The sequence below is a fragment of the Epinephelus moara genome, chromosome 17 (genome assembly GCF_006386435.1).
Source record: "Epinephelus moara isolate mb chromosome 17, YSFRI_EMoa_1.0, whole genome shotgun sequence".
Classification (NCBI taxonomy): Eukaryota; Metazoa; Chordata; class Actinopteri; order Perciformes; family Serranidae; genus Epinephelus; species Epinephelus moara.
Genome location: NC_065522.1, coordinates 17,234,314 through 17,248,316, shown reverse-complemented (window position 1 = coordinate 17,248,316; position 14,003 = coordinate 17,234,314). Strand labels below are relative to the sequence as shown.

General features: G+C 41.4%; 1 protein-coding gene across 1 annotated transcript in view; it reads right to left on the bottom strand.

Moving 5' to 3' along the window:
- hdac8 (histone deacetylase 8) overlaps positions 1 to 14,003 on the bottom strand; it is a 42,834-nt gene that overhangs the window by 15,520 nt on the left and 13,311 nt on the right. The window contains exon 10 of the mRNA XM_050066562.1: positions 2,756 to 2,861. Within this exon, the coding sequence (XP_049922519.1) occupies positions 2,756 to 2,861 (106 nt within the window). The remainder of the gene's footprint in view (positions 1 to 2,755; positions 2,862 to 14,003) is intronic.

The following is a 14,003-nucleotide window of genomic DNA, read 5'->3' as shown; positions in this document are numbered from 1 at the left end:
GACAGTAAAACTGAGCTATGTAAAAATGCTGTCATATGATTAGCAACCTTTCGTAGACATGGATGAGTACTTCCTTGGGGCACCATCACCGAAAAGCTAACCTTCTGTCACCTCCAAATCTTTCTGTGATCACATATTAGTCCTTTCAGTGTAGCTGACATGATGTTCTGTAAAAGCAGTGATTGGATGATAGCTTCAAGGCTGACATATTGCATAGTCATCACGTCAACTGCAACTGCATGTTTTTAATAATATATTATCCAAGGTGAGGTGAGGAGCTGGTCATAGTTTTAAAGTATTAAGACCCAGTAGTCACCGGTACACCAGAAATTCATGCAGTTACATATGATTCTATAAGCCTAAGTTATGGGCTCTGTTGGTTAGTCTCTATGATCTACTGATGTGATGGCATATGATGGCAAATGAGATAACTAGTGCTGTCTCTTCTTTGGTTTTTATTCAAATTTGTCAGTGTTGTAAATTGTCTACGATGTGAACCTTGATGTCTTGTCTTGTTTTCACGTTGTGTGTGGACCCAAGGAAGAGTGACAGAATTGAGCTTTAACCCAAAGATCAAGTAAAAGATGCTGCCACAGTCAACCCATCCGGTCACACTTCATACCTGGTGGAGGTAGCGTCTAAGAGGACGAAGAAGAGATTTAGTAGCATTTCTATTTTTTCTGGCGCTTAAGTTTGTAAAAACAATAATAAAATACTAAATGTTGGCGGAACCCATTTAATACATGGAAATCTGCCAGACCGAATGCAAGAAAAATGTGAGAAGGCCAAAGCCCCTTTTACACTGCAAGATTTCCTGCAAATGTTGGGCCATTTTGCCGGCAGGCTGCGAGCGTTTAGACACACAGAGCCAGATTGGCGAGTTGATCCGAGGTGCCCAATTTTCCGCCTCGTAAGGTAGACATATTGGCGGAACCCTTTTGGTTTAAACAGACCGAGGCGGCCTTCCAGGAGGGGCTGTTGAAGACTTGTGGGAGGAGCTGTTGATGATGCCGCACGTGCGAGCTACTGGCGGTGGATAAACAGGAAACAGCCGATAGCAGGAATTAGCTATTAGATGAGCAACTGGGGAGACAAGGAATTGAGCGCCCTCCTTGTCCTCGCAAACGAAGAGGCCATTAAACGTCAGATGACAGGAACGGTGAAGAACGGGCCGACTTAGGAGAGAATTGCCGAAGAATTGCCAGCTGCGGCTTCCCTCCCACGTCACTGTTTACATCACACGCTGAGCTACAGGTTTTGTTACTTGCTCACGCCCCCCATTGCCCCGAAAAAGGCACATTCTGTATAAAGTTCAGGCATTGATTAAACCCCTAAAACTTAGCTCTGTTAATACTTTGGTACCATAAAATATCTCAGATGTAACTCCACACCTTTGCCTCTTTTACTATCCTCAGATCTATGAAAATGCAAATTACCCTAATGTTAAATAAACCTTGTTACCAATCGTCAGCTCTGACAAGTTGAAGTTAAAGTACCACTTAGCTTGCGAAATACCAATAACTAGCAACGCCTGCTTCTCCTCTGATACAAACGTTTCGCCATGGCGTTATGGAAAGTCCCAGCCTGCAACTCAATGGGATTGATTCTTTAAGATTGTGACATAACAAACCCTGGCTGTTTGAATCCACATTCTAGAGATTGTTGGTAAACTGCAGTTCCAAGGCAGACATGCTTGGCCATGAAGGCTTATTTTGCTCATGATTATGTCTTGTAGCATATATAAACCACCATATGGGCATGTTGACAAGGTCAAAAATGTAATTTTCACTGGAGATGATCTTTAATTAAGGTACCATCTCTCCAAACTCAAGCTGTCAGTTCTTCAGAGAGGATTTAATATAGTATTAAATTAAATATTTGGCCACATTTACTTCCTCCCAGCCTCTACTTTTAAGCACCTTTCATTCCATCAGTCACTCTCTCAGACACAGAGAATGGATAACTGCTGTGTCAAATATAATATTTCACTGACTGAGAGAAAGGAAGGAGGATATCCTGTTGGTCTGTGGTTAACACTTCCACACGACGGATCTTCAACATTTACGAGACACCAACATGATCAAATTCAGATCTCAAACAAAACGCTACACACAGCGTAATGTTCGGAAAATGAACTCGACTCGCAGACATACTCCTTGCTTGTTCCTGACCTCACCCTCCTCACAACAGCTCTCCCGTCTCTCAACTTTTCACCCAAGTTTTACCCTCCCGGAGGATCTCCCCTGGGTGCTGTGGGCTGTCAGCGCAGAGACCAAAGGCCCGGCTTTAGGCTTAAACCACAATGCTACAGACACACACTCGGATTAATATACAAACACACATATAAAGGAACATATAGAAAGAGAAAGATGCAAAAAGGAAAGAAATACCACATGTATCAAGACACAGGCTCTAAATGAGGTTGTGGGTAAAAGAGCAGGGTCAGCGGTGTACTCTCACACACACACACACACACACACACACACACACACACACACACACACACAAAAGGATGTTAAGAGCCACAGGGAGGTGGAAAAAAAGAGAAGTCATACTTTCATCCCACACAGAGACGTATAGAAACAAGAACAGACACATGAAACCCCACATAAAAAGAGCCCTGCAGAGACACAAAGGCTTCAGGTGAGCAAGAGTTCAGTGAGACACGCACACACAGACACACACACACCTGTTTACCCTCCACACCCACACAAACAGACGCACCTGTGCATCCACACATTACACCCACACACACCTTTGATGGTGCTGATGACCTGGTCCAGGTGTTTGGTGTCGTTTCGGTCTGGTCGACAGCTTGGGCTGATCTCCAGCGAGTAGTCGGGTCCGTACTCTGTAAAAAACTGGACATCACATCACATCACAACAATCGTTATGACAGCTTCTGGATTTATGGACTTTAAAATGTCTTTTTCCTCTTTTTCTTATTCACAGTCATACTTTCATCCCTCACATCTGCACACAGTCACTGCAGCAGCGCGCCAAAGTACACTCTCTCCTCTTTGTCTCTTTTTTAAAGAATGCAGCTGCTTTCCTGGAAAAATTCGGGCTCAGTTTGGACTTTGAAGAGTTGGATTGTGAAACTGACTGGTGATGAATATTTACACAGGCTTTCAGGGATCGTTTCTTAAAAAAAAAAAAGAGAGCGAGACAGAGAGAAATTCAAAACAGTGGATAATATGAAATACTCCAAATACTGAGCTACACATAATTTTTTTTCACCCATATTGTGGATAATGGAATCTCTGAATCTCTCTGAAACCACTGGCTATGGGTCTGAAAACAAAAAGCCTTTGAGGGGAACAGCCAATATTTTGGGGGTTACGATGTTGCCAGCAGATATCCAGGCCAAGACTGCCTCTTCTGTGCGCTGGTCATCTTAGCTAATTTCTATAAACAGATATCTGCTTATGAATGCAGACACCATTTTGGGCAGCAGGCTGAGCAAAGTATTCCAGACATCCCTCTCTTCCTGGTGGACCTCGAAGTGTTCCCAGGCCAGACAAGATATGTAATCCCTCCAGCATGTTCTGGGTCTGCCCCGGGGCCTCCTACCAGTTGGTAGTCAGATGCCCGAACCACCTCAACTGACTCCTTTCGATACGAAGGAGCAGCGGCTCTATTCCGGAAAACAGCTGATAAAAAGCTAAATCTTTGTCAGACAAAACCTGATGGGTTCCGATACCGCATTTCAGCCAATGCTTTTTGCATCTCCACAAGGAATGTTTACCTACCGCTCAAATGTGATTCGTCAATACTTCAATACAAATACAATACAAACCTAAACGAGAACGCTTTCGGTAACAAAATCTTTTCCCATGTCAGGAGTGAAGTAGTAGTAATTCAAATTTTTCCTCTTCTTAACTAAAGTAGTTGCATGCCAACATGTTCACAATGACAGTGCTAACATACTTATGTTTGACAGGCCTAATGTTTTTAGTTTGATACACTGGTTCTCAAACTACGCTGGTACACAGGCTCCCTCTAGTGGTTCTCGAAAGAATCTCCAAAATATTCTTTAAAAATGTAACAAATTAAATATAATCAAATATTACATTTCTGGCGAAAATACTTAAATCATAGGATCCCTGAAATGAATTGTAAAATAAGTTTTGCCTTTAATGTAACATTCTTGTGTTAATATCAACTTGCTACACAGTCACGTTCATGAACGTAGGTGCACTTATACGTCCATGATTGTTTATGAGCTAAACTGTGATGTTAAGATAATAAAGGAGGTCTGATGAATGATTTAAAAACACTGCAATCGTGGCTCCAAACAGGAACAATCAGGAAGAGAAGTGCCGAGAAGGAGGAGAACTGAGCAACAATCAACTAAGAGCAAGTGCTAGAGGCTATTTAAGCAGTGCCGATGAAGTATCAATAGCACCTGATGAAGGGCTGGCCCATGCGGTGTATAAACGTTGTGTGGAAGAGTTTTAGTGCCTCCTAGTGCTTCCTCTTTATACAGTGTGGCTGTGGCTGAAAACAGTCAACAGAAAATAATCTTCTGATTAGGCATACAGGGGCAGCGGTAGCTCAGTCCATAGGGACTTGGGTTAGGAAACAAACGGTCACCAGCTCAAGTCCCTTGTGGGCCAACTATGGAGTGTGGACTGGTGGCTGGAGAGGTGCCAGTTCACCTCCTGGGTACTGTCGAGGTGCCCTTGAGCAAGGCACCGAACCCCCACCTGCTCGGGGGGGCCTGTCCATGGGCAGCCCCCTCACTCTGACATCTCTCCATACCTGTCTTATGCACTAGCCATAGCTGAATAGGTCAGGCCTACACTTCTGTATTTCAACGTTGGACAGCCCAATCATTTGTGAGGTGGTACGCAGTGTATAAAGTTTGAGAACCACTGGCTTAGTGTGTTAGCATGCTAACAATTGCTAAATAGCTATAAAAACAAAGTACAGCTGAGGCTGAGTGAAATGTCACTATTTTTGCAGGTATTTGGTGAAGTACCAAGTGTCGGATAAATCATAAATTTAACCTGATGATGTCGCTAGATGAAAATTCAGAGGATCACATTTTATAACAATTCATCTTGATGGAAACATGAATGTCTGTGACAAAAGTCATGGGATTCCATCCAATAGTTGTAGAGATATTTCACTCTAAACTACAAATGTGAACCTCATAGTGAGGCTAAAGAAAAAGTCAAGGCTTCACCAAAGTCACTGGGATGGATCCATCAAATTTCAAGGCAATCTGTCCCATATTTGTTGTGACATTTCAGTCTGGAAGTGGTTGACTGACTGACAATACCATCCAGAGAGCCAGGCCACTTTCAGATGAAAACATGTTCCTTATTCCCTGAAGTAAGTGTGCTGTCTAGGAGTTTCACTGACACAAACAAATGTATGAGACGGTCTCGTCTGGTTCATGTACAGAAATAAAATGTAATGCAGAACACAGAAGAGGAACCGCAAATCAGTCAGATTTCCACTGGACAGACTGGGCCTCACCAACATGAACAAAAAACAAAAAGCCTGAGATGATTTCAGCACATACCAAAGGCTCCTGGCATTTCACGCAGAGTCGGACCGCGTCCATGTAACCAGCCAATATATATATGAAAAAAAAGAAAAAAACAGGTGGAAATCCAGAGAGGGTTCAACTAGAAGTGAAAACCAGAGCACGTCAGTTGAAAAAACATATTTCCAGGGACTTTGTCGGGCCATGACTCAGTGCCATGAGAGCAAAACAAACTCGGAGCCCAGGTCTGACCACAAGTGCGTCAGTCCATTTGCAGCGACTGTTGTGAAAGCCTTGGACTCTGAAGACTCAGCGGAACACAGCGAACGAGCCACCGTGACTAAGGCCTGAAACAAAAGACCCATACTCCTCCAATCACATATAAACACATATAAAAAGTCTGTCTCTAAAATGAGATGCTCAGAATTCATCAGTTTGAAATCATTTGTTTAAAAATGAAAATGAAAAATCAAAAGCTGAGGATGAAAGTTCCCACTTGACCCTGGAAACATTAGTTTGACAAAGAATTCTCAGTTCAAGGTCCACAAGCTTTTTACTGAGCTTCAATTACATCTTAAAGTCTTCAGCCTGATTTATGATCGGGTGTATGACACTTTTGGTAAATGTTGCGTAACACAACTTCAGGAGCCTCACAATGTTTTCAATAAATGCTTCAGCAAAACAAAAAGGTGGTCAGTGCGTCCATTGAAGCAAACCAGGGAGCTGCAGGTTGAATATGTCTTGGTCAAACAAATGCGGGACATGAACGAAGAGATGCAGTTTTGGTATTTTTGGATGTCTGCCAACCGTTTAGATGATTTGGTCAACAGGATTCAGCCCTATGTTGCTCACGCCGGACCACGAGACTCAAGTGGATGTGTCAGAGAGGCTCGCCTTGACTACCCAATCACATTGGATGACAAAATATGATGTTGTCCGCAAGATTAAAATTCTCCATGTGCGTGTCATAAAAGGAAAGTGTTGAGCAACACTTTTTGTCTGTCAAAAACACATCATTTCTGTTGAGTGACACTCCTTAAAAGTGTCTAGCGCCCAACCATAAATCAGGCTTTCCTCAGCAGATGGATGTGATGACAGCTAAGCTATCTCCATGACAACTGACCAAACACCAATCTCTGAGGAAGACCTTGACATGAGCTGTTTGGTTGAGTACGTTCACTTCAAAAAATGTTGTCAAACTATACGCAAAAGGTTCTTAATCAGACTTACTTTTACCTTTGATGTATTACTTAGTATTCCCAAAGTCTTGAGACCAGTTCAGACAAAAGATTTGTGACGAAACAAGTTGAAACTTAGAACACATTGCAGTGCACCGGTCTGCAATGTTCTGACAACCTGAAAGTTTACATCAATGAGACTAAAGGAGACGATGTATCATCTCCATAGCAGCAACTCTCTATATCTCCTTTCTGATTTCCAGTTTTTCAGGGTTGTGATTGTGCATCTCTAGTAGTGATGAAATGGCAAAAACATAAACAAACAATGACACAAGCTTCAGAGGGACCAACTATGTTAAGCAGCACCGACACACCTTGAGGACAGAGACTGACATACCTGTCAACAACTGCGTGGATGTTAATGGTACGGACTCGAGCTCGGCAGGAACGGATGGTTGTTGTCAGACAATGCCAAAGCAAGCTAACCATCATCTGCTGACACTTTGTAGATGACTTGACCAGTCGAAATCCCTACAGGCTGACTGGCTGATAAAACAGGTAATGTGCCTTACTTTAATAAATCAGCCACTGGAAACTTGACAAGCTGAATCGTGGTTGACATCATCAGCCAGTTTGAGTCTGGCTGAGACGATACAACTGCAACCTCTCCCTACAACGTCTGAAAACAGTTTCATCTCATTATGAATCTTTGGTCTGAACTGGGCTAAACACGAAAGGATAACTATTAGCTTTGGTGTATTATTTAGTATTCTCAAAGTCTAAAAGGAACAGTAAGACACTTTTGCAAGTATATAGTTGTGTAAATTTCTATCAATATGTTCTGACTCTAAGTAGAGACAGCAAACAGACTGCTCCTTTAAGTTGGCGAAGCGATTCTGCAAACATCCCGTAATGATTTCTGCACTAATGCCACGGCCATTTTAAAGACGGGGATATCTTGTTTTGGATTGGAACTCTTTAGTGGATTAGATGGATGTCATTAGAGAAGACTTCAGAAAGTCTCTTGGCAACACACACACACTCACACACACAGGCCTGAGCAGATGCACACACACACAGAGCTGAGCCAACGTGCAGTAGGAGTATACTTTGGTGTACTTGAAAGACAAAGACTACTTTGTCTTTGTTTAATAGCCCCGTGTGTGTCTGTGTTTGTGTGTGTGTGAGTCAGAGAGAGGGAATGCATGCTAGTTTGTGCTCAGATGAAGGTAAGAGTATGTATGTGTGCGAAGGTCCATGGCTATTTGCTTGTGTAAGTACATGCTTACTAGCAAATATCCATGGTGTCTTTAAGTGTGCATGTGTGTGTGTGTGTGTGTGTGTCTGTTTCCAATTAGCTCCGATGAGTTTCTGTGTCTTACCTCCGGTCTCAACGGAGCTCAACATGAGAGTAGTTACTTAACACACATGCACACCCACAATCTATTCCCATGAACCCAGTGCTCTGTCTCCTGCTGTCCGGCAACACACACACATACACTCACACTCACACACATGCACAGACACGCACACAAATCACACAGTCTCCTGCTGCTTGCTTGTTTGGCTTGGATGACCATGGGGAGAAAGAGAGAGGAAGCGAGAAACGGAGAGGTGCAGACACTCCTAACAGAAACATGTTCCTATTAAATTTCTACAATATTCTTAATACTTTTTAGATGGTAGAATTAAAGAAAAACATGACGAGTGACAGTGAATAAAATAAATGATAAAAGAGACTTCAGTGCATGATCCGGTGACGCAGCGCATCTACGTCACCTGGGCAAGGTCAAGAGACAGAAAATACCAGCTGCCTGGCTCCAGTGTCTCTGGCAGAGACACACAGAGAGATAAATAGTGAAAGGTCTCAGACTATTTACCAGAGCCCTTAACATGGACCTTCTGCCCATCACTCACTGTTCGGATGAGCCTGTTTGTACGAGAAACACTGGCCTTGATGCATGATGACCTAAATGTGTTTTTGCAGCTTATGTTTCTAGGAATACATTTCATTTGTACATTCGAAGTCCATCGTATTTAAGTATCAGCGCAAGTGGCATCAGTGCTAGATAAAGCAAAAGTACTAACGGAGCAGTAAAAGTACTTGTATGGCAGTAGGAGCAATAGTACAGGTAAGAAACTGTAGTTACATTAATGGTAGTTGCAGAAATAGATAGGGATGCACGATATATATGTCGAGCAGATAAAGTATCGGCCCGATAATGGGGCATTTTTATAATTATGCATTATTCAGATAATCAAAATTATAGCTGATAAATAGCGCCGATATTACGAAACCAGACTGCTTTCACTGACTTAACAAGGGCAGCATCTACACAGCCGACACATTTTGTGGGCGGTACATGCACCAAATAAACACAGAAGAAGAAGAACTACAACTGCAGCAAAGCTGTCTAGAGAGCAAAACATGTTGTGGTGTGGACGTCTTTCACGTGCCGAGAGTCTGATCTCCGACCGCTGAACAAGTTAGACACAGCGCTGAAGGACCGTCTCCAGAGTGTTAGCACGAGCTAATTAGCAGCAGCGGCTTACATCCAACCAGCATGTGTTAGGATTATATTTATGAACAATGTGTAAGATTTGGAAAAAGAAAACACACTTTTTACATTATATTTAATTTCTGCCAATATATATCCCCCTAGATCCGACACTGTACCTTTAAATGATCATGTCTTCTGGGCCAAACTGATCACTGTAAGCAAATGATTATGAGTAGTACGTGTATGTGAACAACTTTGAGTATGTGTTTGTACAAATGAGCCCATCTGCTGACAGCAGTTTGTGTGTGTGTGCCTGTGTGTGTGTGTGTGTGTGAGCATGTTTGTTTTCACAGCGATCAGCAGGATCTCCAGCTATGAAGGATGCCGAGCTTCACAGCGGAGGGGAAAACGTCTCGGAAAACAAATGGACTCTGTCTGCTATCAGGCTGCTATCTAATAAATGTTTTCAACAAGGGAAGAAAAACGGCCTGATGCCCAAATCAGAGTCACATAACGCACGTACACCTCCCCTCTCCCTCTCCCTCTGCCTGCATCTGGACTCCCTCCCGCCCTCACTACCTCTTCATCAGTCCATCTTTTATAGATTTGTCTGTCAGTTTTCCTTTTAAGGCAACAAATGCTGTTTGTATGTTGTTGAGAAATCAGGGAAAAAAAGGAAACCTGGGAGAATAGATTCAAGCCCGAATGGACAGTTGAACAAGTTTTGCACTATGATGGGTAAAACTTAAAGGGGACCTGTTATGCTTTTCTGTATTTTGTGTCTTATATAGCTATAGTGGTACTCAACACCTCGTTTCCAACAGTTATTTCTGCTCTGGCTATGACATCATAGTGTGACAGATCTCTTTATTTGATCATCTGCTCTAGGCGCACTACTGCAAGCGTTTTCATTACGTAGCCTACACTGCTACTTGTAGCTACATGCTAACATCAGGGAAACATGTAAAGATCGCAGATCATATTCCTGCTGGAACATGTCCAATTGTAAAGATTTGGCTTAGTAGCTTTTATTGGTGATTTTTCATGGTAGAAAGTGCCACTATGGTGCATTGCAGTCATTCCCCAGCTGGATGTACATTGCTACATGTAGCTACACGCTAACATCAGGGAAACACGTAATCTTGTTTGCCGATGTTATTGAATTTTCCCTGATTTTGAATTATGCTCCGGCTAAACAATGTCTGGTTGTGAAGATTTTGGTTTAGAAGCTTTTTTTTGGTGATTTTTCACGGCAGAAAGCGCCACTATGCTGCATTACAGTCATTCCCTAGCTGCAAGTACACTGCTACATGTAGCTACATGCTAACATCGGTGAAACATGGAATCTTGGTTGCTAATGTTGTTAATTTGTCCACAATTTCAGATCATATTCCTGCTGAAACATGCCTGGAGGGAATTTTTTAAGGTAGGAAGAAAGAAACAGGCGCTAACTGGAGCGTCTCAGACAGAGGTTGAACACAGGTATTCAGCACGGACAGTATGAGGAAAATAAAGTGTTTTTTGACTCCAAAAGCATGTAACTATGTTCTTGTAGAAACCTTTAATAAAAGTATGAACATGAAAATGACGATAAAAGGTCTTTTTTAACCTTCCCTTCTGTCTTTCAATCTATTACTACTGTTTAAACTTAAACAGGTGTCATGTTAAGTATTCTATGGCCTCCTTTTTCCTTCAGAGCAGATGAGTATAAGCTCCTGCTTGTACTAAAAACATGTAAGTCTGATTCATCTTAAGGAGTCTCCTACTCAGTTCAACATTCTTTACATTTTAAAACAGTGACAGATAAGAACACTTGGCAGCACAAGACAGTGCTTGTGTAGAGGAGGTATGTGTATTTAACTTTTACAAAAATCTGGCAACCTTTTCTGCCCTATATAAATCTCATAAATATTTTTGCCTTGATATCACACAGTAGGTTATCTACGAAAGTTTGAAAGGGATATAGGCTTGTGTTAATGTTTATGTGTGCGATAACTCAATAATAAAGCAACATTGTAAAATGAATAAAAGATATATATTATATAAAATTACTTTTTAAGGTTTTACTGCAGCCACAGATTTATTTGCATGGAGTTCTGCCACACTTCCCAGCACCAACAGCAGTCCACCATATTGTAAACACTGATTAAGGTTGTAGGTTTCGTTTCAACATTAGGGAGGACATGTATAAAACAGAGGGTTGGGAAATTTTGGGCATTTAACACTTGATTTCCTGCATTCTGGTGAATTTGTATGCACCAATTTGTGCCTTTTCTGCATCAATTTAAATTGGCATTGTTAATATTGAGAGCGATCTGTCCCCTGAGTCCCTTTCCCAAAATCTATGCCTATTATCTATGCACCATACATCCAAAAAGGTTGCTTTAAGGATTTGAAAAGCGAAACAAAACATACTTTTCTTACCATATCAACAGCTTATTTTAGATTAGTTAACAACTAATGTGATGTACTCCATCTCAAAATTAAAAACGCATCCATCTCCAATGAGTGTGACCACACTGCTGGGAATGTTTCTATGGTTTTATGTGTGAAAGTATGCTAATGGTTCCTATAGTTGACCTCAGAACTGTTATTACAAAAGGAGAAAATAACTGAAAAAAAGAAAAGAATTAAAGCAATTGAATTAGGAAGAACTCCAAAGTTCCAGTATTATTAAAACAGGGCCATTGGGTTTATACAAATATCTTGCATAATAGGAAAATAAAAATTGAGATAAAGTGAATAATGATCCAGTCTTCTAGGATCAAGTCCGTCCATGAACTTCAAACACAAACAGACATAAAAAAAAGACAACTGCAACAAAGACGTAACTCCCTAAAGGGAAACAAGACAGGAAAACGACTCTTTCGGCTCATTGTTGGTACATCCCAACATTCAGCGAACACTTTCCCCACCACGGCTGAGTCAAATAATAATAACAATCTACAGCAGCAGAACTTTGATTAACAAAGATCGATAAGAGATGAATGGAAGAGAATAATCTGCCTCTTCACAGCACATTTTTCCATGTCATTTTGTAAACAGACAAATTCCCCTTGGTCCTCACAAACACAAACATATATACACACACACACACACACACACACACACACACACACACGCACACACTGTACTCCGGTGATGTTTCCGGTGATTGAGCCCGTGACTCTGGGAGCCGACACATCCCTGACGGCAGCGAGGGGTAGGACAGGAAGTGGCTGCAGACAGGAAAAGAGGAAGTAGGAAGTAAAGAGGCGGGACGCTTCCCCGCTGCCAATCTGGGACGGGAGACGTCCTCCCTTCCTGTGTGGCTCTGAGACGGACACACATTTGTATTTACTTCTGTGATTCTCACTAGAGACAGCGATAGGTTACGAAGCTGTATCGATTTTATCCCCTACCCCTAAAAACCAAGGTCGATCCCAAACTAGCTGTATTTTTATAACAGTTGGCACTGCTTGCTGTAAACAACAAGAGAAACAACTCATTTAGAGGCAGTTTGGCTGGTAGCTATGTATATAAAACATTTTATACATATGTATATTTATAAAATTATAAGTGACCCAAAATCTTGATGGTTTGGTATGCTTTCATCGGTTAGCTATAAATCACCTAAAGGCCTGTTTTCTGCTTGATTCTGCAAGACAATTTCAAATATCTTCAAAGAAGCATGTTTCAGATCTACCATTTGATATTAAAGTTTGAAATGAAACCTTTTGGACTGGTGAAATCACTTAAAGTCATTGGATTAGTGTAGGGGTTAATAGCATTTCATCAAACCTGACTCCAGTGCCCAATCCATCTTAAAAGTTCTGTATTTAGTTTTAATTTTAATATTGACATTTAAAGATCTAAAAGTCAAGTTTGGCCCAAAAAGTTCAGTTAAATGGCTACGAAGAGATAAAAGAGGAGTTTTTGAACCACATCCAAAAGCGAAGTGGTTATTGGAACACTAACCCGTCTCTGGATGTGAGAGTCTGCATATCAAGCAAATCCAGGTGCCAGTTTCCGTTTTATGCAATTTTTTTGCGTAAATAATATGTGCTTAATGGGCATGCAGTGGAGACAGGAAAGAGAAGAGCGACAGAAAGAGGGGTCAGTGCTGTATGTGACAAAGGATATGAGCTGGATCCACACCAACAACACTGTAAGTACATGGTATGAGTGTTGGCCTGCTGAGGCAGCCGCAGGAAGTTTAGATCTGTGGTTTGTTTTTATCAGAGCAGCACGGCTGGGAGAGACTCAGCTGCTGGGAAATGACCGAAAACAGAATGAGTGACGACAAGGGGTCTGGGTTGGTGAAGAGAGTCAGATGGACAGCTCAAACTGTTTACCAAACACTTATATATTAAACATCCCAGCTGGATGGATAACTGTTTATTATGTAAACCTATTAAAGTACCCCTGATGAAAGTGTACGGTAGAGAAATATTAACTTTAACTCTGAGTGGGCAGTGTAGTTGAATGTAGTCTGACAAGCTCCACAAGTCATCGCTAATAACACAGATCAGAACCTGAAGCAAAGTTATGCTAACATACTAACATTTGGGAAATGACATTTTGAATGTTATCACACAAACATTGGTGCATTAGCATTCTAAGATGTTTAGGATGTAATGTTTTAAATGTGAGCTCAATAGCATATGACATGAGCATGTTAACAAGCTAACTTTTAGCATGAATGTGAAGCAAAGTTATGCTAACACTGAGTATATAATGTTTTGCATGGTATCACATTACCAAGGAACATTAGCATTCTAACATGCTAATAATAGGATATATAATAAAAAAATAATGATGTAGCCTAACATGTTAAATGTTTGCTCA